We start from the raw sequence: 27484 nt of genomic DNA, 5'->3' as shown, positions 1-27484 counted from the left end.
TAAAATGGGCCCTAAATGTCTATAGTGTGTAGGCTGGACAGAAGAGAGTAATAGGACTTGAGCGAGTTTGAATGCACATTATAATACTACTATTAGTGTAAGGTAATGAGTAGGCTGGGCAGGGAGTGAATCGGGATGGGGATGAGTGGGCGTGGCTGGGACAGACAGGGAGGGAAATACTGTGTTAATTTGTCTCCATATTTCTGTAGAACAAATGACAAAAATCCCTTGTTTTGGGATTTTCTAACATGGAAGTTATGCTTTTCCATTTGCCAACAGATTCATGTCAATTTCAGTGTTTGTACATTTTGTCATTGGTATGTGTGTGCATATGACACCCTTGTTTCTCCAAATATGTGATGAAAATACTGCACCGCACAAACATTGCCGTAACCTGGATGTATAGGCCGTTTTCTCATCCCCTTTTCTCTCTCCCAGAAGGGAAGCTTGAGGCAGATCCCGGTGGTCACAGAGAGTCGTCTGGAGTCTGGTCAGTTCCTGGTCTTGACCGTCATCTCCATGGTCCTGATCATGGGGGCGCTGGCAGCGTCTGGCTGGCTCTTCTGCCTGCGCCACCGCTCCCACCTCCAAATGAAGGAGAAACTAGCCAGCCTGGGGACTGACACCAGTGCTGATGCAACTTCAACCTATCAGGTGAGAGGAGCCTCCTCGGCCTCAGCCAATCACAGTGCAGCGGCTGAGTGCTCTACTGGTAGAGCATGCGCCCTGGTCCCGGTCCTTGACACGAACATTCATTCTGATTGGTCTGCAGTGACACTTAGTCGCTGTCTATTGAATGAGTTGATTTTAAGGGAATATCTGGTTGTTGTTTTGTTTTATTGTCACACTTGTGACAGTTGGTTGTAGAATGTATGTTTGTTTGTTCATGCTAGAGATAGGTTGTGACGTAAGGCGGGTGTTATCGACAGAATATATGGCTGTGTAAAAGTATGTAACATTTCTGTCACCCGATTGCAAGATTACCCTTCATTTGATTCTGTATTATGGGGAAGTATTTTTTGTGGTTTGGTTGTAATTTAAGACTTCAAGGAAATAGAATAAACAATTGCCAGTCAAATGTTAGCCTCGTAAAAAAAAACAGCCTGACTGCTGCACTCAGCCTGGTTCAACAAGGCCAGTCGAATGTATCTAGAAGTCTACATTTCTGGTAAAGCCTTGATATTCCAGTGAGAGTTGTATTGGCTATGACCTATGACTAACGGGTTTATTGTGTGACCTGTTCCTTCCATTCCTCCATGTTTAGCGGCCGGCTGGTTGGCCGGCTCGTATTGATTTTGTCTTGGGCTCAGCTGTGCTCAGCGTGGACACTCAGTGCACATCACACCCATCACATTTGCATTCTCAATATTTAGTCAGCCTTTAACAGTGTCACCTTTCCCGATCGGGGGGGGGGGGGGGGTAATGGACTTTTACAATATTTACAATATTTTATTATTTGTTTACAATATATAGGTGTTGTTGTAGCCTCATATTTCCTATGCACATACAAGAGCAGATTCATTGTTATATAATGTCGGATTTTTGGACAACTTAGGATGTTGCCATTCAGCCAAGGTGGTGGAATATTGTTTTTTTATTAAGACAATTCACATAGTTTCCCTGTTTTTTTTTTCTGGCGCCCTGCCATTAAAGCTAGTTAAAGGGATAGTTTACCTGAATTACAAAATGACACATTGGTTTCCTTACCCTGTAAGCAGTCTATGGAGAAGGTATGACAGCAATCCATGCTTTGGTTTTGTTTCCCTGGCACTGTTTCCACATGCTAAAGTTTTAGCATTTGTGACACAAATCCCATTCAAGTCATGGGACCGATATTAGCGTTTTTCGCGCATTATGTCTAAATCATCCAAAAGTATCTCAAATTGATCGTGAAGCCCAACAAAGTCACTTATAGATGTTTTGAACATTTTGCGCAAAAAAATGCTAGTATCTGTCCCCATGACTTGAATGGGATTTATGCCACAAATGCTCAAATGTTAGCATGTGGAAACAGTGCCAGGGAAACAAAACCAAAGCATGGATTGCTGTCATACCTTCTCCATAGACTGCTTACAGGGAAACCAATACAATCCAAGGAAACCAATATTGTAATTTAGGTGAACTATCCCATTAAGAAGGACAATTATGCCTTTGCAGCCTAAATGGAGGATGCTTTATGTACGAGCCGGTCCACGGGGGACACGAGTGTACTGCCGGGAATGCCCATCAATCTTAGACGATAGTGCAGATCTAGCAGCCACTATCGGCTGCCTAAGCTAGTTGTGCCTAGGCTAAATGCTATTTTTCTGGGACATATATCCTCTCTGCTTCCTCTTTACTGGGGGGTATATGCAAGTAAAAAGGGTTGCACAAATTACAAGGTTTTCCAGAAATCCCGGTTGGAGGATTCCCTGATTTCCTGTTCATTCTCTCCTCCACCTACTCCAACTGGGATTCCTGGAAAATCTTGACATTTTGGCAATGTTAACAGAATTGTGCAACCTTTATGGGCCCATAACGAGAATACAGTTCCATTTGAGATGCAACCCTTGACTCTGTAAAGGTATAGACTAGAGAAACTGGATGAATTATTAGGTGGACATGGAAAGTGCCCTGAGGCCGTGGCCCAGGGCAGATTCTCGTGGTTATAATGATTAAGGTTTGACGTAGGGAAAGCTGATCCTAGACCAGGGCATAGGGCCTGGTCTCTGGAGTGAAATATCACAATAATAGATCATGAGATAGACTAGTAGCAGTGTGCTGCTTTCAGAAGACGTTTACCTACACGGCCTTCTGCCGTCCTGGCTTGCGGCTATGGGCCCTGGTCAAAAGTAGTGCACTTGTATGGGGAATAGGGTGCCCTTTGGGATGCAACCCTGGTTGTTAATTGTGGTTGAAGATCAGTCTGTGGGTCTGACTGGTGCAAGCTACACACCAAACACGATGGGCTTCGCAGATTACTGTGAATATAATGGTGAAATGTTCAGCTCCAGATAAGACTGACACTATCGGGAGTGGGGAAGTAGGAAGGGGGAGAGAGGGGGTTTCGGGTTCTGTAAGATTGCATCCTTCAAACTATCAGATGTTTTTTTTTCTTATCTTTTCTTTCCTCTTTTGAGTTGGGGGAAGATGACTGGCTGGCTAGATAACGCCCAGTCTCCAAATCCCTAATGGAGCGTCGGTGAGCACAAGGCATGGTGGGAGAAAAGCTGAGTCATTTTGTAGAGAGGAGTAATCTTCATGGTGGGGTGGCGGCAGTGGGAGAGAGTCTTTTATATCGACATCTCCTCTGAATCTCTCTGATTCCCATAGAATAACAATAGAATTTCACCTGCAGTATCTATCCAAATGCCAAAGTAAAGGCCTACTGTAGATGTGAATACATCGGCTGCTCATCTCTGTTGTAGCTTTGTAATTACGAGAGAGTGGCTGCTCAGTTCAAAGAAAATCCTTTGGGTTTAATGTATTGATTCCCTGTTATGTATACATTTCTTTGAGTAATGGAAAATGAGATTCCTCTTCCCTAAAGATGAGTGTGGTTGTTACATTTTGAATGGGGGGAGTTATGTTTGTTTCTCACGAGCAGTTATCTTTCATTTTGGGCTGTAGTTTTGTTGTATTTGTTTCTCATCTATTTCACGATTGTCTTCAGAGTAGCTTGTGCCTCCTTATAAGAGAATACATAAGTGCCTAATGCGTTACAAAACAAGTGGCTCATAGGAATTGTTACCAAATTTATACAAATTGAAATCCATACTTAACAATGAAGACATCCCCTGCCAGCCAGCAACCCAATGTATTGTTACAGTTTATTGCTATTTGTTTTGTAAAATGGTGGCAATATACTGGCTTGACCTGGGCAATTCAAGCGTTTTAAAGTTAACTGCATGACCTTTGACTGTGTTTTCTATTTACTGACATTTATATAGATAGGTTTGCTACAAACCATGCTCCATAGGCCACAGTGATATCCCAGACGTATGCAGTCTGCAAAGATTAACAGGGTGCCATGTGAAATTATCTCAACTAATAAAAACAATGTCTGTCTAGGCTTTTTGTATTGGAGTCTTCAATGAATGAGAATGAATTTGAGTAGTATTGTATTTGCAATATTTAGCCTTGACGTTGCAACAAAGTCCTTTTTATTTGATTTGATAATACAGTAAGAATCAACCAATCAGGTCCTCTCTCCTCTCCAGGAGTTGTGTCGCCAGCGGATGGCTGTGCGGACATCAGAGCGTCCGGAGCGCCCGGAGCCTCTACGGCACCACTCGCGGCTGAACAGCGCGTCGTCTCAGTTCAGCGATGGGGGGCCCATGGCCAGCCCCTCTGCCCGTAGCTCCACCTCATCCTGGTGCGAGGAGCCTGTCCCTGCCAACATGGACATCTCCACTGGACACATGATTCTGGTAAAAAAAAACTATAGTCTGTCTAACCTTTCATCATGGAGAGCATTACATTTGAGCAGACGTTCTTATCCAGCGCAATTAGGGCCAAGTGCATATCGACAGATTTGTCACCAGATTTGTCTTAGGGATTCGAACCAGCAACCTTTCAGTTACTGGCCCAATGCTCTTAACCGCTGGGCTACCTGCCACCCTTGTTTGGAGTAAGTGTGGTGTATAGTGTGTGTAGGATAGGATCTGGTCTGGGGTTCCTGTTCCCCAAGCACTCAGCCTCCAGCTTTCATTCTGTTTGTCTGTCTGGCTCTGTCTCTCTATCCCTTTCTCTCTCTATCCTGGCTAGATCGCTGCCATTTTTATTTCCATCTCTGTCTTTCTTTCCATCTCTATCTCCCTCTTTTTTCATTTACTTTATCTTGGCCAGTCGTCTCTGTCATTCTTTCTCTTGCTCTTGTTTTCTCTCTCTCTGTCACTCTTTATCCCTCTCCCTTGCCACTCTCTCTCTCTCTCTCTCTCTCTCTCTCTCTCTCTCTCTCTCTCTCTCTCTCTCTCTCTCTCTCTCTCTCTCTCTCTCTCTCGAAGCCAAAGCGAGACGGATATTGCATTGTGTGATGAGAGCTGTTCAAAAGAGAAATATCATTACCCAGCTGATTGTCAGTTGAACGTTTCAGATTTTTGTTTTGCTTTTCTTTGAAAAGGCTTTGAGTCCCTTGTGGGGCCCCTAGTTGCACACACAATGGATTGTTTTAATTTTGCACTACTTCTGTTTTATTCATCGCAGACAAGCTTGATAAAAGAGATGGATAGATGTCTGGCTGTGTTTTCATTAATGGGGTATAATTCATCACAGTACGTGTCAGGATTTTGTATTGGAGTCTATAGTGAATGAGAATGAATTTGAGTAACGTGTTTAATTCGTCATGGATGGGCTTTATTGCAAATGTCAAGGTTGGTTGAGACGCCTCTTTTGAAAACATTTGAATAGAACATATTTGGCCTTTACATTACAACAAAGTCCTTCACTATATATACATCATTTGTATTTGCTTTGATAATACTAGAGTAAGAATCTAACATATTCACTGCAGATTCTTCAGAAAACCTAAGTATAATGCACATATAAGCCTCACGGACCTTGACTCCATTTTGACTCCTGAGTGATTGACAAGGAGGTTGTTTCTCTTTTGAAATCCATTCGCACCTCACGTGTAACCATGTGTGAGATTGCCTCGGTATCACTGATGTCAGAGCCAATACTTTTCATCTCTCCTGTGCTGTTCTCTGTGGATCTCATGCAGCGTGGACGGTGGGAGCGATGAGTACCTTGCTCTACCAAGATTGCATGTTGGGCTGGGCTCTCTTATAGATCACACCTACATCTAAATCACTGGATTAGGAGGCTCTTTCTAGCCCAATCTACTCTTATCCAAGTTTCACCTGGGTTTCCTCCCTAATGGCACCCTATATAGTGCACTACTTTTGATCTGAGCCATGGTCAAATGTTATGCACTAAATAGGGAATAGGGTGCCATTTGAGCCATTTGCTTGCACTTGTTTTTTCCTACTAGCACTGACTTTGCTGATAACTTCTTTATCAAGGAAACATTTACTTACTATGACTGTGATATGTGGTTGTCTCACCCAGCTGCACTATATATACAAAAGTATGAGAACACCCCTTCAAATTAGTGGATTTGGCTATTTCAACGAAACCCCTTGCTGACAGGTGTATAAAATTGAGCACATAGCCATGCAATCTCCATAGACAAACATTTGCAGTAGAATGGCCTTACTGAAGAGCTCAGTGACTTTCAACGTGGCACCGTCATAGGATGCCACCTTTCCAACAAGTCAGTTCGTCACATTTCTGCCCTGCTAAAGCTGCCCCTGTCAACTGTAAGTGTTGTTAGTGTGAAGCGGAAACATCTATGAGTAACAACGGATCAGCCGCAAAGTGGTAGGCCACACAAGCACGTTTTTTTTGGGGGGGGGGGATTTTACCCCTTTTTCTCCCCAATTTCGTGGTATCCAATTGTTTTAGTAGCTACTATCTTGTCTCATAACTCCCGTATGGGCTCAGGAGAGACGAAGGTTGAAAGTCATGCGTCCTCCGATACACAACCCAACCAAGCCGCACTGCTTCTTGAGTTTCAGCGCCCTTAAAGGCCACACAAGCTCAAAGAACGCTCACTACCGAGTTCCAAACTGCCTCTGGAAGCAACGTCAGCACAAGAAATGTTCGTCGGGAGCTTTATGAAATTGGTTTCCATGGCCGAGCAGCCACACACAAGCCTAAGATCACCATGCGCAATGCTAAGCATCAGCGGACGAATCTGGGTTTGACTGATTCCAGGAGAACACTAGATGCCCTAATGTATAGTGCTAACTGTAAAGTTTGGTGGAGGAGGGATAATGGTCTGGGCCTGTTTTTCATGGTTCTGGCTATGCCTCTTAGTTCCAGTGAAGGGAAATGTTAATGCTTCAGCATACAATGACATTCTAGATGATTCTGTATTTCCAACTTTTTGGCAACAGATTGGGGAAGGCCCTTTCCTGTTTCAGCATGACAATGCCCCCTATGCACAAAGCGAGGTCCATACAGAAATGGTTTGTCGAGATCGGTGTGGAAGAAATTGACTGGGCTGCACAGAGCCCTGACCTCAACCCCATCGAACACCTTTGGGATGAACTGGAACGTCGACTGCGAGCCAGGCCTAATCGCCTAACATCAGTGCCCTTACCTCACTAATGCTCTTGGGGCTGAATGAAAGCAAGTCCCCTGCAGCAATGTTCCAATATCTAGTGGAAAGCCTTCCCAGAGAGTGGAGGCTGTTATAGAAGCAAAGGGGGAGAACAACGGCATATTGACGTCCGTTATTTTGGAGTGAGATGTTTGACGAGCAGGTGTCCACATACTTCTGGTCATGTAGTGTATCTTAAGAGGGAATGCACTAACTGTAAGTCTCTGGTTAAGAACGTCTGCTAAATGACAAAAACATTTCATGTAAATTTAGGACGAAGCCCTATTAATCATGTATCTCTATTTCTGGCTGAAAGCCATGGACCACCTACCATTATGTTAGTCCTGGATATACAGTGACTTTTCACATTTTAGTACAGGTATTCAGTATTGTAGAGTGAGATGTATATAATGACTTCCAAGGTTCAAAATCAGAGTCAGCGATGTTGGGGTTAGTTTGTATTATTGCCTTGATTTTATTCTCCCCTATTTTTGTAGACATGGTGCTGAGACATATTAAAACATGCAGTCTGTGTGTTTTTGTCACTCACGCTTATTCACCATAAATTAGAATGTGTATGGATTATTTCAATGCACAGTATGTACATACTGTGTAACCAATTTCAAACATACAGTACTCAAAGACAAACAGACTTTTTAGGACATGAACATTAATAACAGCTGTGTGATTTTCTGGCTTTCAGCTCTATTGCTTTTACCTTGTTGTTCCATTTTTGATTTCCCTTTTGGAGTCATGTTTTATTTTTTGGGGGGGACTGTTTTTATGCTGTCCAGCAGATATGGTTGTGATGTTGATATAATTTCCGTTCTTACTGTATATGTACCCTCCGTAAAATGGTTATTTGTTGCCTCAGAAAATCGATAGCAAGCCCAAGGCGACGTTGCATCATTTTTAGGACTTACTTCCATGTCAAATCTAATTGAAAACGGATAATTTGTTGGAGTAAGGCAGGAGAGGATAATTAAGCAATAAGGCACGGGGGGGGGGGGGGTGTGGTATATGGCCAATATTCCACGGCTAAGGGCTGTTCTTACGCACGACAAGGCCCTATTGGCCATATACCACAACCCCCCCGGGGTGCCTTATTGCTATTATAAACGGTTTACCCAATGTAATTAGAGCAGTAAAAAATAAATGTTTTGTCATACCCGTGGTATACGATCTGATATACCGCGGCTGTCAGCCAATCAGCATTCAGGGCCCGAACCACCCAGTTTATAACAGCAAGTATATCATGTTTTAAGTGATTTGTATTCTCTTTTATTCCATCCCTGATTGATAGGACTGATTGCCATGCCCTTCCTCTCCAGGCTGTCCCTGGCCTCAGATTATGAGTAGGGTGCCTACTACTCTTTTCAGACACATCATACTTTTCCCATTGTATCCCCTTGTGACTTCACACAGCATTTCATAGTCAGTTACTGTTCGGGACTCTGGGAACACACCTGCACAGCTTTCATGACAGCGACAGCACAGTAGCAACGTTGTGTTACCTGTTGTGTCTTTATTTCCCTCAGTGTGAGTTAATGTAGCTTCTCTATCTGGCCTGCGAGGGCTGTTGTTAGGGGGGATTACTCAGTGTTTCCTTGACACCCGTCCTCTCAGCGTCTTTGATTGGCAGCCCAGACACTAATCCCTTATTTACTGAACCCTGTTACTCCGACTTGCATTCCAAATGGCACCCTAAATCCCTACATAGTGCGCCACTTTTGAACAGGGCCCATAGGGCTCTGGTTAAAAGTAGTGTACTATGCAGACTAGAGAATAGGACACACACTCTCTGCCTCTAGAAGAGGAGGTGGTTCGCTGCGTCATCTGATCCACTTTCAGGTTGCTACATCACTACATACAAAGCTTCCGCATAAAAAACATTTGTATTACAATTTGGGATAGGCACAGAGCAAGCTGTTGAACGGCGGCAATTCTGTAGCCCTTCTGTATGTATAGTATGTACTAATATAGAGTTTATACTGTACGTCTGTGTAGGGGAGGGGGAGGGGTGTCGTGCTGTGGAGCTACCGTGTCTGCATCCTACATGGCATGTTATTCCCTACATAGTCTACTACTTTTGCCTAGAGCCCCATGGGCCCTGGTGAAAAGTAGTGCACTATATAGGGAATATGGTGCCATTTGAGACAAGGCCAATATACGTGTTCCCCACTGTCAAGAGAACTGCATGTGACTGGCTCTGTCAAGTGTTCATGACACCCTGTCAGTCAACTGTCAAGACATGGGTCCAAAATGAGTTCAAAAGGGCACCGTATTCCCTATATAGTGCCCTACTTTTGACCGGTGCCCTGGTCAAAAGTAATATCAGGGCATCTGGATAGATGAAAAGCTGTCTCGTAAAAAAAAGCATATCGATGAGTTAGTTAAGAAGCTGAGAATGAAAATGGGTTTCTTCTGTAGACATAGCTAAGTAGTAGAAAGCTGATTATTCAGTCGACGTTCCTATCAGTCCTAGATTATGGCGACGTCATCTATATGAACGTAGCTGCCACTGCATTAAAGTCGTTAGATGCAGTTTGTCATCGCGCACTGCGCTTTATTACAGGCGACAATTTTAGTGCTCATCAACACATTCTCTACCAGAAAGTCGGTTGGCCCCCTTTGATGTCACGTAGGTTGATACATTCCTATGTTTTCATATATGAAGCCCTTTTACAAAAAGTCCCACTGTACATAACATCATTACTAAACTTTAGACGGCTAACTCTGGAAATTCCTGAGTTAGGTAAATCAGCTTTTAGTGTCTTTGAACCTTGTCTGTGGAACAATCTTCAGAATGTTCTGAAATGTGATGTTTTGGCGCCTCTAAGCCTATTCAGAACTCTGAGGGCCTTTTTACTGATGAATATCTTTGTTTTTCATGACCGTGTTTTTCTTTCTGTTTGCATTTTGAATTTAGATTTTGAAGCGTGCTTCTGTCATTTATGTCGTTCAGGGCTCATCTGTAAAAGAGACCTTGGACTCATTAGGACTCCCTGATAAAGTAAAGGTTCAATAAAATAGGGAATAGGGTGCCATTTGGGACGCAGGCCGGCACTTCAGAAATTAATAATAACCGCTGTCAAAAACTGTCTGCTAGTTTTTGACGGAGATATCACTTGACATTCATATTTTCTCCCTATAGTGAATGGCGGAAGAGGGCATTGCAGAGGGGCTAATTCCCCATCACATGCTGTACTGTCTCAAAGTATCTCCCTGTATTTATCTACGTGTCTGCCGTGTCCGCGTCGAGAGTTGTTTGACAGCCTTAACTGAGCCGTAGATAACCACCGTGCATCACCTCCCCAAGCCAACGCACCTCCACCGCCTTTAATGTGTGATAAAAAGCCCAGCACATCTGGGTATTGCTTACACAATGCAGGCCTAACACAATGACGGTCTAAACCGTTTAACCCCGCGGGGAGCGGGGAGCGTTGATACAAGCGTCAGGGGAAACACTGTTCCTCTGAAAAAGCGAGTCTTCTCCGCAGCCTCCGAGCTCCATAAGACCTTTCCTGGTTTGTTGGAGGAGCTGCATGTTCTGTTTTTTGTCTTCTTCTTCTTCTCATCCCCCCCTGCTTTTCTTTTCTCCTTTGTCTCCCTAGCTAATTCAATTTTGTCTTCACCGATCGACGGCTTAAACGCAGACAATCTTATCAGGGGCTGTGCAAGCGGTTTGAAAGACGGTGATTGGAGCGCCCAGTATTCCAAGTATTTCCAATGCAGGCAGGCCTTTCAAGGGTCTTAATTGCGAGGAGTGGTTTTCGGCGGTCCCTACCGTCCCAACACCTCATGCATTTAACCCCCCCCGCCCCCCCGGAATTTACACAATGGAGAAGCTTAGGACGATTTACCATGATACTGTACCTGATCATGGCTCTAGAGCTGTCTGTTTGTTGGTCTGTCTGATGACATGGGTTTAGTATTCTGCTCCAGTGTGTAGGTAGGAAGGCTTTTGAGATCCACTGAAGTAGAGTGGGTCTACAACATAGACATTAGTTGTTTTAGTCTTTTATTTGATCTCTTCTAGACAGTGAATGACAATCACAACATCTTCTATATTCTGGGGGCACCCTACTCCATCCCTCCCCTCAAAATGTTTCTGTATGTAATTACCTTTCCATTTCCAGTTCATTACCTTTTGTTTGGTTATTTAGTTGTGTGGGTTGTTTTTAAATGGCATCCGTTTCTCTCCCGTTTGTCTGCTCAGTCGTACATGGAGGACCACTTGAAGAACAAGAACCGTCTGGAGAGGGAGTGGGAGGCGATGTGTGGCTACCTGGCTGAGCCCGGCGCCTGTAACGTGGGCCAGGACAAACACAACGCCAAGAGGAACCGCACCGACGCCGTGGTCGTCTGTGAGTAGTTTTACACCCCTCTGACCGTGTGGTCATGTATGACCGCAGTATGACCACATCTCTCAGTAGTCGATCACTAGGTTATTCCTGTGTTGTTCATGACCATGTGAACTGACCAGGAAAAACCAGTGTTTTCTATTCCATATCATTTATCAATAGTTCAATGTTTCAATCGTGGAGAAGCAAAAAATGTGTGGTGGGTTATGTATTTCTATTACAGACGATCATTCCAGAATAACCTTGAAGGCCGAGAATAACCATGGCAACTCCGATTACATCAATGCTAGCCCAATTGTGAGTACCAGTCCACATCCCATACTCCTTCGCTTTCTGTTTCTTTTAAGCTTTATTGTTGCAGCTCTACACAAAGACCAGTTGAGATCTGATTTTAAATTCAATTTGTTTTTGTGATTTGTCATGAATGTTCCTATTGATCCCTTTGCCTTTGTTCCTCCACACTTTGCACCTCAATGAATTTGCCGTGTCTTGTGAAATAATAGTTTGTCACCTTCCCTGTTTTGAAATGGCTGCTCTCTTGAGATAACAGCTCTGTTTTAATGTACTCTTTCCAGAACAACGGGTGTATTATTATTTAGACTCAATAATGTGTCCCCAGAACAAATCCAAAACGGCTTAAATATCAGAAAAGTTCAGGGTTATATTCCTGTATTAAAAAAAACACACACAAAAAACCCATTTCATAGTAAATGCCAGTTCTGATTTCCCCTGAGGCTGCTAGAGATGGATTCCATGGAAAAAGAATAGGAAACTATGCATTTCAAATACAGCAGGGAAAACTCTTTGGAGAGATGAACTAAAAGCTTATTACTGTATACCACCTAACAGGACCTCTGGAAGTTTGAACACCATTGCTTGACTTGGGCAGGAGCTCACCGGAGCTGTCATGGGTGGCATTCTGGGAAATATTTGAATAAGGCTTTACAATAAGCAGTGTGTTAATTTAACACTGTTCCAGTGTCTATATGCGTCCACAGACTCAGTGTTGATTTGACACTCTCAGTGTTTTTTTAATTGTTTTTGTTTTAGATAGGAGAATTTGCTGTCTACCGGCACCCAAAAATGATTACCGGCACCTATTTCAGATCAAGTCAAGCACTGTTGACCACATGTATTTATTGTATTTCATGCATTTTAATGAATTCATAATGTGTTAAGTTATAGTGATATCATCCTTTCATTATAACAATCTATATGTATTACTGCTTCTGAAGCCATAGTATAAAATCAACTTCTACTTATCCGTGTTGTCGTCGGGCTGAATCTCATCGCTCTCCTCCCTATTTCTCTCTCTGTTTGATAAGAACAACTTCTACAAGGTTGTCCTTTAAAGATCTGCAATGATCCATTTCCATCTCTCCAATATCAGAACGTCAAACCAAATGATCTCTTCCCTGTATTTGCGTTTCCTTTCAAAGTGGGAAACAATCAAATGACAAGTGGAGTTGTCATTTGGAGTCGTTTCTCCACTCCTCCATGTTGCTATTAGTAGTCAGAGTGGGTTATGCTGTGCTTGGTGCAGAGCAGAGCGGAGTAGACACAGTAATCAGTGATCCAGCGCTGTATGGATGAAAGCATGGTAATTACGCCACAACAGGACCCCTGGCTGAGCCCTGTGAAACTACCATCATTACATCTGTCAACACACCCTCTTCCTCCTCATTAGCCCAAGGGAAATGGCCCACAAGTAAATCATTTGTCATCTTTTTCTTGGAATGCGGGGTTCGAGTGGTAATGGGGTGGTAAGGGGGGGCATCTTCTCTACCCCCCACAGTCATGGAGGGGTGACACAAAAAAAGGACCTTAGACACCCATTATGCCCCCTTGCTCCTCCAAACTTCTTCAGCTCAGGTCAACAGACGATTGGGCACCCATAATGTACAATGTCATTTGGTGTGAGGTTTAGCTGAAAGGAATCCAGCACGTAGCATCTGCGTTCTAAATTGCACTCCATTCCCTAAACAGCGCTACTTTTTACCAGAACCCTATGGGCCCTTGTCAAAAGTAGTGCACTACAAGGGAATAATTGTTTAAATATTTAATAAGATTTGAATATTCTGTTCGATTTAAAAAAAAAAAATGTTACCTCAAACTTCAAACTAAACAGCTTTTATTTGGTAAAGATGCTGTTTTCCCAAGGTCTATCTAGCTTTCCCACCAACAGAGAGAGAAGAGCAGGAGAGAAGCTGAAATACGGAGGCCATCTTTTCATGTGCTGCTTTTAGTATTCATACAGGGATGTCAGGCAGCGCATAGCTACTGTATGTCTGTGTCCTTGAGATTGCCTAACAGGGAGCTGGAGCCTCTAGCTTTTAGCATCAAGTCTTTCATTTCTGTCAGGATAAAATAAAATAAAAATAGAAGCTATCTGTGGAATTTCAACTAGGCAGGAGAGTGTGATGCTAACAAAGCACCGCTATCTAACTGAGGTGTTAGCGCGCAGAATGGAAAGGGCATACATTTCTTTAGTTCTTCTCCAGAAATGCCATTTCAAATAACACGGCTAGGCAACAGGAATTCCAGGTGATCTTACAAAATGTATTTGTAAAGACAGGTGCATTTTAGTGGACCATGCTAGCTAGCTTCATATTATGGTTGGTGGGTATACGCTTCCATATCTTATGCTTCACATCTGTAGTCAAAGTGATTAGAATTTAGTTAAACCTCTATAATCATCTCCCCTAGTCGGTGCTAATATAACTACTATGAAATCTCATAAAGAAAGAAGTTCATAAAAGAAGATAAGACATCCATTAAATACAATCTACTGTGTCTCTACAGCAGATCCTGGTATTATTATCTGGGAGCATCCCAAATAGCACCCTATCCTTATATAGTGCACTACTTTTGACTAGAGCCATATGGGCCCTGGTCAAAAGTAGTGTAATATACAGGGAATATGGTGCCTTTATGGACCCAAGCCTCTGTCTCCTCTCTGTTATTGCTCCAGCCCTAAATGGCTCCCTGTAAGTGCTGCACAATTGCATCCATTTCCATAGTAATGGGTGTGGATGTCAGTCATTGGAGTGTCATCCAGTGGAGATTCAGGACTGATTTCCGTGTAACACAAAGGTTTATCCCTTTCTTCTTCTCTATATTAAGATATATACTTATCTCAATGCAAGACTATTGTATGAAACTGTTGTATTGTATGAACCTTTCCAGTATGAAAGCATTGGAACATACAAGGGCTAGGATTCATTTCATACAAAACAGAACTCGGACTGTGGAAAAATATACCGTAATACCATGTTTACCTCAAAAAAATACAGAACAACCATGTTTTTTGGCACATTGCAAAATGGAGCCCATAAAGTACAAATGCCCAATGAACTGAAGTGCACTGATTCAGCTGGTTAGCTCTGGTTAGCGCAGGCTGCCCACCTTAAATGGAAACCAAAGTGTTTATTTGGGGAATACAAATTCTGTTGCACCCGATCATTACACATTCATGGTGCTTGAAGTGTGTTTGACTGATGGTCTCACCGAAATAACCAGCCTCTAATCAGCCGAATATATAAAAAAAAAAAAAAACTATCTTCTGAAATGAAACAATGGCTTTGTCTGTGTGTTACAAAATAGCCTCAATTCCAAAGGGTTTACTCATGTCTTCTCTATTCTTCTTCTCCTTTTAACAATAGCCATGACTAATGCTCATGTGCAATTTGTCTGCTAAACGTTCGTAGTTCTCCCTTGTTCATTGGCTTTCTCAGACTAATATGAATAGACAGACGGTAAAGGCCAGGGTCTTGTTCGGTGGAGCTGGATGTAGAGCTGGTATCAAGCCCATTATGTTGGATCTTTAATATAAAACAGAGCTTCAGGGGCAATTGCAGAACTCCTATCTTTTCCTCCACCCTCTGTATATCTGGGTTCTGCATGCCAACACTCCACACACACACACACACACACACACACACGCACACGCACACGCACACGCACATGCACACAAACACACACACACACACATACACACCACACACACACACACACACACAGAGAGAGAGAGAGACACCCCGATTGGCTCTTCTATAGGCCTCTGTGACATTCTCTGACTAGCATCAATAATATGTTGGAGAGGCGGTGTAATTTCCTTTGAACATGGTCTTCCTCTAATCAGAGGCATTAAAGAATAGCCATGCCTGGAGGATAGAGAGGGGGGGAAAGGTAACGGAGGGGGGCGAGAGAGAGAGAGAGAGAGAGAAGTGAACGGAGTGAGGAAGTAAATGTGAAAACAAAAACGGAGACCCGGGCGGCCATGGAGGAGAAAAGGTGGGAGTACAACCCTTAGATCCTCAGGGAGAGTGCATGGACTGCTGTTTCACTGTCTTGATAAGCTAGCTCTAACTGTAGAGACAGGGCCTGTGTTCCAAATGGAACCCTATTCCCCAAATAGTGCACTACTGTATATAGGGAACAGGGTGCCATTTGGTACGCAACCAGGCAGTATGTTCTTGTCCCTTTACACAGTCTCGTTCACTCAGTTTTCACACACAACTTTTGTTCTCCTTCCCGTCTTTTCCCAGATGGACCATGACCCGAGGAACCCCATGTACATCTCTTCACAAGGCCCTCTACCCTCCACCATGGCTGACTTCTGGCAGGTAAACCCATGAAAGGATCGGTGGTGTCATTTTGAATGCTGAATAGCTCCCTGTGTGTTTATGCTCGAGACTTGCTGTTTCTTGTGGTGATATGAAGTTTGCGTCTATTGCATAACATGGGGCTGGTGAAAGTGGCTTTTTTTTCTACACGAGAGGATCCTGGCAAGAAAATTGTCACGAAATTGTCTGTAAATCCCAAACGGTATGAGCTACAAACTCATAAGTCACCACCACCATAAGTCACCACCACCATGAGACTGTCATAAAAACGACGATGTTGGTCGTTTGGCTCTACGACATCCACAAGCTTTATGGCAGTCGTCTGAACTCTGTCGTGGGCGTCCTCATTTTGAAGAGGTTTTCTCCCCTAACTGACTCTCCAGGCCTAACCATTGGAGCTACAAGCTAATATGTCACCAATATCGAAAGGGGAAGCTTCACGAACACAAAGGTGCCAGTTGTTCTGCTCTTCGACACACACACCCGCTTCAGGGGAATCGTTTGAAGGTAACCCAGTACCAGGCTCTTGTTTTTTGTTGTTGAGTTTTCTTATATCTCTCAGATATAGGACAGACGCTTCAAAACCTTGTTCCTGATGATTTATTTCTGGACGGTCTGTTTTGCCGTTTATGAATGTGTTATATAAAGACCACATTTGAACCCAATTCCATAGGTTAGGTGGGCATATATTGCGATCTAAGGTTCTTAGACTCACAGGGGTTAATGAAACTATGAAATGTACATTTACAGCAGGATCATTTTGTTTGTAAAAAAAAAATAAAAAGAATCTGGCTATTCTAAAAACCCGGCAACACTTTGCTGCCTGGGATTTATGCCGGGTTGCCAAATGGTGTTATTGTGCATTAATGTGAAAGCACCTCGGTCATTATGAAGGCTACCATACAGTCGTTGTTACCATACAGTCGAGCTAATGCATCAGCTGTGGCACTGCTGTGTCTGTAATATGTAAGCATGGACCGGAGACACGCACAGGTTCCCTACCAAATGGCACCCTATTCCCTTTATAGAGCACTGGTCAAAAGTAGCGCACTATGTAAGTAGTAGGGTGCCATTGGGTACGCAGCCATTAGACCAGCTGGCTCCTTTTACTCCCCCATGTTGAGCTGAAGGTACGCTGACAGTAGGTCCGTACATGTCATTATGTAGCCTGTATTCATGTAATGTCACACGGAAGGAAAGGTTTTCATTATGGAGAAGGCAGATGTCATTTTAAAAGAGATGCGTGTTAATGGTGTTTTTCTGAAGCAAATTGTGTGTGTGTGTGTGTGTGTGTGCGTGCGTGTGTGTGTGTGCGTGCGTGCGTGTGTGCGTGCGTGTGTGTGTGTGTGCGTGTGTGCGTGCGTGCGTGCGTGCGTGCATGCGTGCGTGTGTGTGTGTGTGTGTGTGTGTGTGTGTGTGTATGTGTGTGTGTTTTTGTGTGTGTGGTGTCAGGTTAGATGGTTGGTTTGTAACATAGCAATTATGCTTTTATCAAGCCATTACGCTTTCCCTTTGTTTGAAAAGTGCACCTTGATTGAACACACCATTTTGAACGGGCTTTTGTTAATGTGCTGTTGTTACTCTTTAATGTCACATTTTTAAGCACCTCGTGAAAAAGTTGCTTATTGTTTTCTTGTTTGTTTGTTTGTTCTTCATTTCATCAAGTGAATAAACAACATATCCATTATCAAAATTCAATTCAAACCATTTACAGCTGAGTATTTGGCTTAGTTTACACTAAAACTAGCTTATCGTAACTTGCAAATAATTGAAAATCAAAACTACAGTATACCCAGAGAGATGGACTTTAAAAGATTGCAATAAGTAATGAGTCTTTCAACTTTCAATATTGTTTCATTGGCCTTGAATGTACTTAAAAACTATTTCCAAATAAACTGCAGGAGACGAGGAGTCTTTAGCTTTGGTCTGTCTAATCCGCACTGGGCTCCTGCAGCACTCTGAAAGGCTCTCTCTAATCCTCCCCTCCCTTCCTCCCTCCCTCCCTCCTTTCCCTCACTACGTACCCTCGTACCCCCAGACCTCCACCTTCCCTCCTTTCCATTACCTCTGCTCAACCATGGCCTCACCCTCTCTGCTCTCTCTCCCTCTGCTATTCTCTCTCTCTTTCTCCCTCTCTTATCCTCCCTCTTGCCTCTCGCTCCCCCTCCCCTCTCTCCCCCTCTACTCTCTCCCCCTCTACTCTCTCTCTCCCCCTCTACTCTCTCTCTCCCCTTCTGTTCTCTCCTTAGAGTTCAGGGAATAAGCCAGTCACAGTAAGGGTTCAAAGAGCTCCCAAACAGAGATTTTGACGTGGTTCTCTTTTTATTCTCTGCTTGTGTGCTCAATAATGGAGCGGGGATGTCTTATCACTAAATTACTTTAGAAGTTAATTAAATAAAAAAGTATTAATTGAATTCATTTGTTTATTCTACACTCTTAGAAACAAAGGATCCAAAAGGGTTCTTTCAGCTGTTAACATAGGAGGACCCTTTTTGGTTCCAAGTAGAATCCTTTTTGGTTCCATGTAGAACCGTCTGTGGAAAGGGTTCTACATTGAACCCAAAAGGGTTTTACCTCGAACCAAAAGGGTTCTTAAAAGGGTTCTCCTATGGGGACAGTCGAAGAAACCTTTTAGGTTCTAGATAACATATTTTTTTGTCATGAGTTTATAGGCAAGACCATTGTACTTTTATTGCTCTCATAAAACCACTGTTTCTTCTTAATGGCCGCACTGGGCCTTTCTACCTTCCAAGGAGACATAAGATTGTGATAAGATGAAATTGAGAGAATCAGTTGAGCTAGCTCAGTTTGCAGAGAGAGTGAGGGGCACATGGACGCGCTGTGTGACTTCCTGTGATCTGCAGTGCAGTAGTACAGCTCAGCTGATCACATGTCGGTGGCGGTGCAGACCAATAACGTTCCCTCACACAATCCTGCACGTCGTACAATAACGTATCTATCCTGCTGAATGACTAACATTGATTTAGTTTCAATTGAGATATAGAAACATCAAGCAATCCCAATGCATCATTATACATTTCTTCTTGTGTTGTCAATGTTCTGTGGGACCATTCTGTGGTGCTGTATTAATTCCTACTGTATTAACTCCTACTGTATTAACTCATACTGTATTAAGTCACAGCGTATTGACTCATACTGTATTAAAATCCTACTGTATTAGCTCATAGTATATTGACTCATATTGTGTTGACTCATACTGTATTAAAATCCTACTGTATTAGCTCATAGTATATTGACTCCTACTGTATTAACGCCTACTGTATTTGCGCCAACTGTATTGACTCCTACTGTATTAACTCCTACTCTATTGACTCGTAGTGTATTGACTCCCACTGTATTAAATCATACTGTATTGACTCATAGTGTATTGACTCCTACTCTATTGACTCATAGTGTATTGACTCCTGCTGTATTAACTCATACTGTATTGACTCATAGTGTATTGACTCCTACTCTATTGACTCATAGTGTATTGACTCCTGCTGTATTAACTCATACTGTATGGACTCATAGTGTATTGACTCCTACTCTATTGACTCATTGTGTATTGACTCCTACTATATTAACTCCTACTCTATTGACTCATAGTGTATTGACTCCTGCTGTATTAACTCATACTGTATGGACTCATAGTGTATTGACTCCTACTCTATTGACTCATTGTGTATTGACTCCTACTATATTAACTCCTACTCTATTGACTCATAGTGTATTGACTCCTGCTGTATTAACTCATACTGTATTGACTCATAGTGTATTGACTCCTACTCTATTGACTCATAGTGTATTGACTCCTGCTGTATTAACTCATACTGTATTGACTCATAGTGTATTACCACCTACTGTATTAACTCCTACTGTATTAGCGCCAGCTGTATTGACTCCTCCTGTATTAACTCATGCTGCATTGACTCATCCTTCATGAGTGCCCTGCCGTTGTTAATAGGACTAGATTTGAGCCCTCCTATTTTCCCTTGTGTCTTCAGATGGTGTGGGAGAATGGCTGTGTGGTCATCGTCATGCTGACGCCCCTGTCAGAAAATGGAGTCAAACAGTGTCAACAGTACTGGCCGGACGAGGGCTTCAATGTCTACCATGTTTATGAGGTAAAACAATGATCCTTGTTCAGGATGTGTTCTTCATTTGTTTCATATATTATTCATCTTCATTTTTCCAAAATGGTGTGGTATTGTCCTTCCACATATCTGTTTGAAGTTGATTTGGTCCAGGGGTGTCACTCAGTGAGAGTTATTGTACAGTAATTGATATGCAGGTAACTGCCAAAATAATAGAAACACCAGTAAATGAGGGATACAAAGTATATTGAAAGCAGGTGCTTCCACACAGGTGTGGTTCCTGAGTTATTAAGCAGTTAACATCCCATCATGCTTACATGCAAACCTTATTGGCCAAGATGCGTGCACTGAGCGTGCAAAACAAATGTACACATATATGTTACTTCATCATTTCCCCCACACTGTTTTGCACGCGTGAACGAGTGTCTGCGTAGCCAAGCACTAAAATAGAACTTGGTTCTGTTTGAGACACGCCACGAGCTGCAAGTCCCCTCCTTGTTGGATACAATCCCACATGGTTGCTTGAAAGACGAATGAGAGGATATTAATCAAAGATAACTAACTAAAAACTAACTAGGCTTCCATTTTGATCCGTGGATTAATCGTCGGAATAGAGAAACACACGATTGTTGCAGAATTCTACAAAGAACCATTTAAAAAAGGGACCATATTCATGATCGGGTTAATTAACAACTCAATGTTCATCTCCCATGACAAACTGCTAGCCACACCTATCTAGCGGAATGTCCATGAATGTTTCATGTGTGTTTTGACCTGTCCCCAACATGCACATGGTGGTGCATGGGTGGTCACTGAATGGTTTGATGAGTATAAAAACAATGTAAGCCATATGTCAGGGTAGTCTCTGTCACCAGATCTCAACCCAATTGAACACTTATGGGACATTCTGGAGCGGCGCCTGAGACAGCGTTTTCCACCAAATATCAAATGATGGAAGAATGGTGTCGCATCACTCCAACGGAGTTCCAGACACTTGTAGAATCTTTGCCAAGGTGCATTGAAGCTATTCTGGCTCATGGTGGCCCAACACTTTATGTTGGAGTTTCCTTTATTTTGGCAGTTACCTGTACCTGGTAATACTGTCGTTCTCACCACAGAAATAGAATCACTAGAAGAGACATCTCTATTCAAGTCAATAGTGCCATAATGGGTGTACCCATGAGTTTACTTGTCAAATTGCCATGGCCAGAGGTTTTAAGCCTGTTCTGTTGATTATATTTCTATTGTTCTCACCTCCCTTCCCTTGTCTATGCAGGTGAACCTGGTATCGGAACACATCTGGTGTGAGGACTTCCTGGTCAGGAGTTTCTACCTGAAGAACCTGCAGACCAACGAAACGCGCACCGTCACGCAGTTCCACTTCCTCTCCTGGGTGGACCGCAGCATCCCTGACTCAGCCAGGATCATGCTGGACTTCCGTAGGTAGGTCACCTGTCCCCGTCTGACCAACGGCTGCTCCTTTGTGTCTCTTGTAACTTTCCCAGGTTTTTCCAGATATCTTGCTTATTCCCTCCTAATTCTGGAAATCTTCCAACCGGGATTTTGGGGAATTTGGGGAAAGTAAGCAGAATTGTGTAACCTTAGGGGTTAGCTTGTGATATGATAACGCTCATTTTGTTGTTGCCCTGCTTTCACTTGTCTACCTGTTCTGCCCTCCTGATCTTTTCTCTTTAACTCCGGTAGAGAATGGGTTTATATGGTTGTTCCTGTAAGACTTGTGTTTCTGCACTACTTCTTTGATCGTAGGGCTATTTTCTCTCCTCTGCTCATTGCAAGGCAGAAAATTAACCGTCTTCATGGCATGGCTTGACATTTTTTAATTCAAACAGCCAATTAAATGGTAAATGTCAAGCTAAAAACCTGGGCGAATGGAAGGGGAAGCCAATGACTGTCTAACCTCTCCTCCCTTGTTCTTCATCTGATGTACGCTGGCAGAAGAGCCGCAATAGGCCCCCAGGGAAACACCCTGAAAGGAATGGGAAATCCCACTCCAAATAAGAATATGTGCCTTCAGATGTGTGGGTGGATGGAATTCTATCCTCCTTCACAATTTAGACCAGAAAAAAAAAAGTTAAGAATTGCTTTGTACTTCTGTGATTTTTTTCTTCTCATATTTGTGCTGTATTTAAAACTGAAGTGCAAAAACATGATGTCCAAGAAAGGCACTAGTTCTTTATCCTATCATTTGAAACCTCTGTGACCTCTACTGGTGCTGAAAGCCCGTACCTACACTCAAATAAATGCTGGCTTGTTTGGTTGACCCGACTGCTAGGTTGCAGACATTGGGTCACTTAGTTGGGCAGTTTTCTTTAAAAACTGCTGGGTTATTGATGCTGGGTACTGGGATATTGAGACATTTACTCTCATGGGTGGCCAATAAGATCTAGCTGAAAGCCACACCCTAATACGACATGCCTCCTCAAAATAACCCTTAGGATTACGTTAAAAAAGACCCGGCTGTTAGGTCAACCCAGCATTAGAGTAAAAAATACCCAATTGATGGTTAAATTAACCCATGTTTGGGGTAATCCCAGCACCCAACCTTTTGGGTTGTTCACGCTACCCAATTGGCTGAGTCAAAATACTGAACATACTGATGTTTTATAACAAATACAGAACTCAGCTGTGGCAGGGCTTGCTCTCTTGCTGGTATGTAAGTCCGTCTAATTGGAGAAGCTCTGCAGGTTAGCGAGAGCTCACCATGCTAAAAGGGTAATTGCTATCACACTAGAGGTCATTTGGTGTCCAGCTCTCTCACTACGGTAGCGGGCTCATGTAGAGGAGGTGAGTAGGATTTGCGCTCTCATGATAAGGTAGTCTTACCTGCGACTTCAAAATCAGTGTCACCTTCAGCCCGTGAGGAAATGTCCTCTTGGTCTAATGATTAAGAGGTTGGTTTTCCGGCGCAGGAGACCAGAGTTCAGATCCCACCTTTGACCCTCATATCCCCACAATGCACCACTCATGTAGTGGTTTTGGCCAACTAAGAAATTAGCGGTTGCCAGTGTCATTTTTGTGATGTTGCAGCTAGTAATATGAGCCCAGTTGCATAGTCACAAAAGTGATCATTGGAAACCGTGTCTCTTCAGCCAGGCCTGTGCACACACTTTCTCTCTCTCTCTCTCTCTCTCCGCTCCTCTCACTTTCACTTTTCCATCCTTTTGGTTTGCATAATAACTCTGTTCACTCTCAAACTACTCAAAATGCCTGGTTTGTTTGATAAATTACCTGTAAAATGCATTTTATTTTCATCTTACTGTAATGACGTTTTTCTTTCACAGACAAATGCTCCTTCTCATTATTCAAAAAGTGTTATTCATTTAAATGTTTATTTTAAAATATGTAGTGAATGGAATACGGTTTGTTATAAATGTTATATGCATGCTAGGTGACAACAATTATATGCTACTGTATATCACGTACAATGCTAGTATTTCATCAATTACTGTATATAAAATGTTAATATTCCTATATCGGGTTAGACATTTTTTTTATTTTTAAACGTTGTTGAAGTTTGAAAAAAAAAAAAACAGCCTCTTGTCTAAATCCCCTCTGAGCATTTAGTGTAACAAAAAAAAGAATACTAATAAAAAATATAAAAAAACAGGACCGATGTAGCCAGTAGTTTCCATGGCAACAGCTGGGTGTCGACGGCTAGTTGGCTCCCACTGTGTGTCTGTGGTGTGTAACATTTATAATTGTGCAAGGTTAATGCGTTGCGGATCACGACCATCTTACCACCGCATCCATCATGGCAGTAAATACATGTCACAGTATGGTGTTTTAAATTACCCTTCATTCATTCCAATTGTTCAACATGGAATACTTTTGCCCTCATATTATTTTGATTGGCAAGGGGACTCGAAAGGTTCAAACATTACTGAATTACAACATTTTTTTATTGCCTCTTAAAAGTACAACCGGGATTTTTCCTGATCGTTGAAATACAGTAAGCAGCATGTGACCCTTTTTTGTGAGTCGTCCACATATTTGATTTGGTGATGTACAATATACTATATGACTTTGATCTAGTCAAATTTAGCAGATGTTCTCCAAAACATGTGCTTGTTTTGAAGTGTGACATTAATAGCAGACTTTCTTCTGTTTCATTACAGAAAGGTTAACAAGTGCTACCGGGGTCGGTCTTGTCCAATAATTGTCCACTGCAGGCAAGTATATTACAATAATTATAACCTTGTAACGATGCACTGGCTGAATGGGTGTCAACTGCATATACGTTCCACTACGCATTTATTTGGACAGGGAAGTGAAAACTTTTAATTTGACTCTTATGTTTCAGCATTTTGGATTTGAGATCAAATGTTTCATATGAGGCGACAGTACAGAATGTCACCTTTTATTTGAGGGTATTGTCATACATTTCTGTTTTACCATTCAGAAATGAAAGCACTTCATGTGTCTCGCCCCCCCCATATTTGAAGGTGTCATGTGTATTTAATTCACCTATATGTTAGTTAAAGTAGTGACAATTTTTGTATTTGGTCCAATTTTACTAGCAGGCAATGACCACATCAAGCTTGTGACTCTTCGAAATTGTTGGGTGAGATTGCGGTTTGTTTGTTTGTTTAGTGCTTATGCTGTGCCTAATAATCATGTATTTTGTTACTTTTATTGTAAATAAGAATAGAATAGGTTTTTGAACACCTACATCGATGTGGATGCTACCATGATTACAGATAATCGTGAACGCATTGTGAATAATGATGAGTGTGAAAGTTACAGAGGCATAAATATCATATCCCCCCCCCCCACCCCAAAGAAAATGGTAACCTCCCCTGTTATTGGGAATGGTGAGAGGTTAGCATGTCTTGTGGGGTATGGTCTTTGTGCCTCTGTAACTTTCTCACTCATCATTATTCACAAATCATTTATGATGACATTTGTAGAGTCACAAGCTTGATGTAGTCATTGCATACTAGGAATATGGGACCAAATACTGAACTTTTGACAATTCTATTACACATACAGTAAAAGTGAATTTTCCTAAATACTTATGACATCTTCAAATGCAGGTTGGCATTAATTGGGATGACTCATGTACAGGAGACAGCTCTGCAGCGTAGTCACTAGCTGGCAAGGCCACAAAGTTATACAATTTGATTTTAAACCTAACCCTGACCTTAACCCTAACCTTAACAATACTGCTAACCTTATGCCTAACCCTAACCTTAAATTAAGACCAAAAACAACATGAATTGTTACAATATATAGGAAATTTTGACTTTGCAACTGGCCCATCTAGCGGGAAATCGCTCTGCCTCCAGGACAAGATTCATCCCAATAACCGTCAACCTGCCCTTCAAATAGGGGGACTAGATACATAAAGGGCTCTCATGTATAAACTGTGAAACAGATATGCATGAAAATACTCTGAAATAAAAGATGACATTCTGTACTGTGGCCTCAAATTAAGCAATTGATTTCAAATCCAAAGTGCTGGAGTATGGATCATGTTTTAGTATGGATCATGTTTTAGTATGGATCAAATGTTTGAGCTTCGCTGTCCAAAGAAATACATAAGAAGGTATAGGAAGACACAGTTAGACACAGAGTTACATAAAATATTGATGTTTTTATTTTTTGGATCATATTCACTGACCATACAAATGTGTACTTTTGGAAACCATATTGCACCAATATATTTTTCGTTTTGTTTAGTTAGTGAAGCTTCACTCGTTATTTCTTAGCAGGTAACTGCCTCCATATCTTTAATCGTGTTCAGTCATGCACAAAGAGTTGTCTGTCTGTCTGTCTGTCTGTCTGTCTGTCTGTCTGTCTGTCTGTCTGTCTGTCTGTCTGTCTGTCTGTCTGTCCATAGAGGTCTCTGCCTGGTCTCTATATGAGAAACAGTGGATTAAATAAACAGTGGCGCTCCTCGCCTCACGCCGCTCTCGCGGTCTCTCCCGTTTCATTGGCTTTGCCTTTATTAGAGAGATAGTGAACGCCTTGTTTGCAATTAACATGCAGACAGATTGAATGCCCGGCAGGCATAAAGAGAGGCTTTTTATGTGCCTATCTCTGGTGGAATAGCAAAGCAGGCTCCCCAAAGCTGCTCTGCTAATGGCCTCTGGCCTCTCCGCCTCTCCTCTGCTCCTGAGGTGCCTGTCTGCTACACGTTCACGCTGCTGCTGCTTTTGAAAGCTTTTGTCCCTCATAACGCCAGTTCCAAACCAGTCCTTTCTATAGAAGTATTTGGACCACACACACACATGTAGGTGTACACACAAAGACACACATTCTTGCACACATTCTTGCACACACCCACACACACACACACACACACACACACACACACACACACACACACACACACACACACACACACACACACACACACACACACACAAGTGCATGTTTTGTATTATTTGTTCTTAAAAATCTAAACACTGCAAATAAATATGTTTATATTTTTATAATGATGACAACTTTGTACGCAATGGTTATTACAGCTTTTATTAATATCTTATGTTCCTCAATTTAATATCATTATCAAATGGGTAATGTATGGTAAATAACTGTGGGTAATGTATGGTAAATAACTGCTATTTACCATACACAACTCATTTGTACCCGCGTGTACATATACTGTACAGTAAGCTATGTAATATATCTTTTGAAATGCTCTCCTCATCATTTGTATTTCCTCAGACTCTACAGCAATAATGCAAGACATTCTCAATGAGCTATTTCATTTCATGTAAGAGGCAAACACTACTGTTGTATTTGAGGGATCCGCTCTGTGTCCTTTTTCTACATTCACTAATGAGCGTCTTCTTCTCTCTGGTTGCTTTGCAGTGACGGAGCTGGCAGAAGCGGAACGTACATCCTGATTGACATGGTCCTCAATAGGATGGCTAAAGGTAGGAGTCGATGGGCCTCGCCGCCTCGCACTCTTTTCTGCTTGTGTGGAGACGTTGCCACAGCAACGGTGAAACGCCTCCATTTTCAGCCCGAAGGTCTTGGGACGCATTAGAGGGTGACTGAGTGAGGCCTCTGCTGAAAACTCTGGGAGGGATCTCCAGAAAGGAGAAGAGAGGGAGAGAGAGAGAGAGAGGGTGAGGGAGAGAGAAAGACAGTGATAAGAGGGAGAGAGCAATAGCATGGCTACTCATAACTAAAATGAATTATCATAAACATTCACAAAAAAACAACACTCCTTGGCCTTAAGACTATGATTGTGTTTTTGTACATATTTATTTCTTTGAAATTCCT

General features: G+C 42.4%; 1 protein-coding gene across 1 annotated transcript in view; it reads left to right on the top strand.

The window, feature by feature from the left end:
• The window catches only part of LOC139367219 (protein tyrosine phosphatase receptor type N2), a 264778-nt gene that overhangs the window by 227898 nt on the left and 9396 nt on the right, over positions 1–27484 (top strand). Inside the window, exons 12-20 of the mRNA XM_071105432.1 lie at positions 439–654; positions 4200–4409; positions 11364–11511; positions 11732–11805; positions 16056–16133; positions 20141–20260; positions 21507–21673; positions 24367–24420; positions 27068–27132. Of these exons, the coding sequence (XP_070961533.1) occupies positions 439–654; positions 4200–4409; positions 11364–11511; positions 11732–11805; positions 16056–16133; positions 20141–20260; positions 21507–21673; positions 24367–24420; positions 27068–27132 (1132 nt within the window). The remainder of the gene's footprint in view (positions 1–438; positions 655–4199; positions 4410–11363; positions 11512–11731; positions 11806–16055; positions 16134–20140; positions 20261–21506; positions 21674–24366; positions 24421–27067; positions 27133–27484) is intronic.

This window comes from Oncorhynchus clarkii, chromosome 15 (genome assembly GCF_045791955.1).
Source record: "Oncorhynchus clarkii lewisi isolate Uvic-CL-2024 chromosome 15, UVic_Ocla_1.0, whole genome shotgun sequence".
Taxonomy (NCBI): Eukaryota; Metazoa; Chordata; class Actinopteri; order Salmoniformes; family Salmonidae; genus Oncorhynchus; species Oncorhynchus clarkii.
The sequence above is the reverse complement of the archived record's forward strand: the minus strand, read 5'-3'. Positions and strand labels throughout refer to the sequence as shown.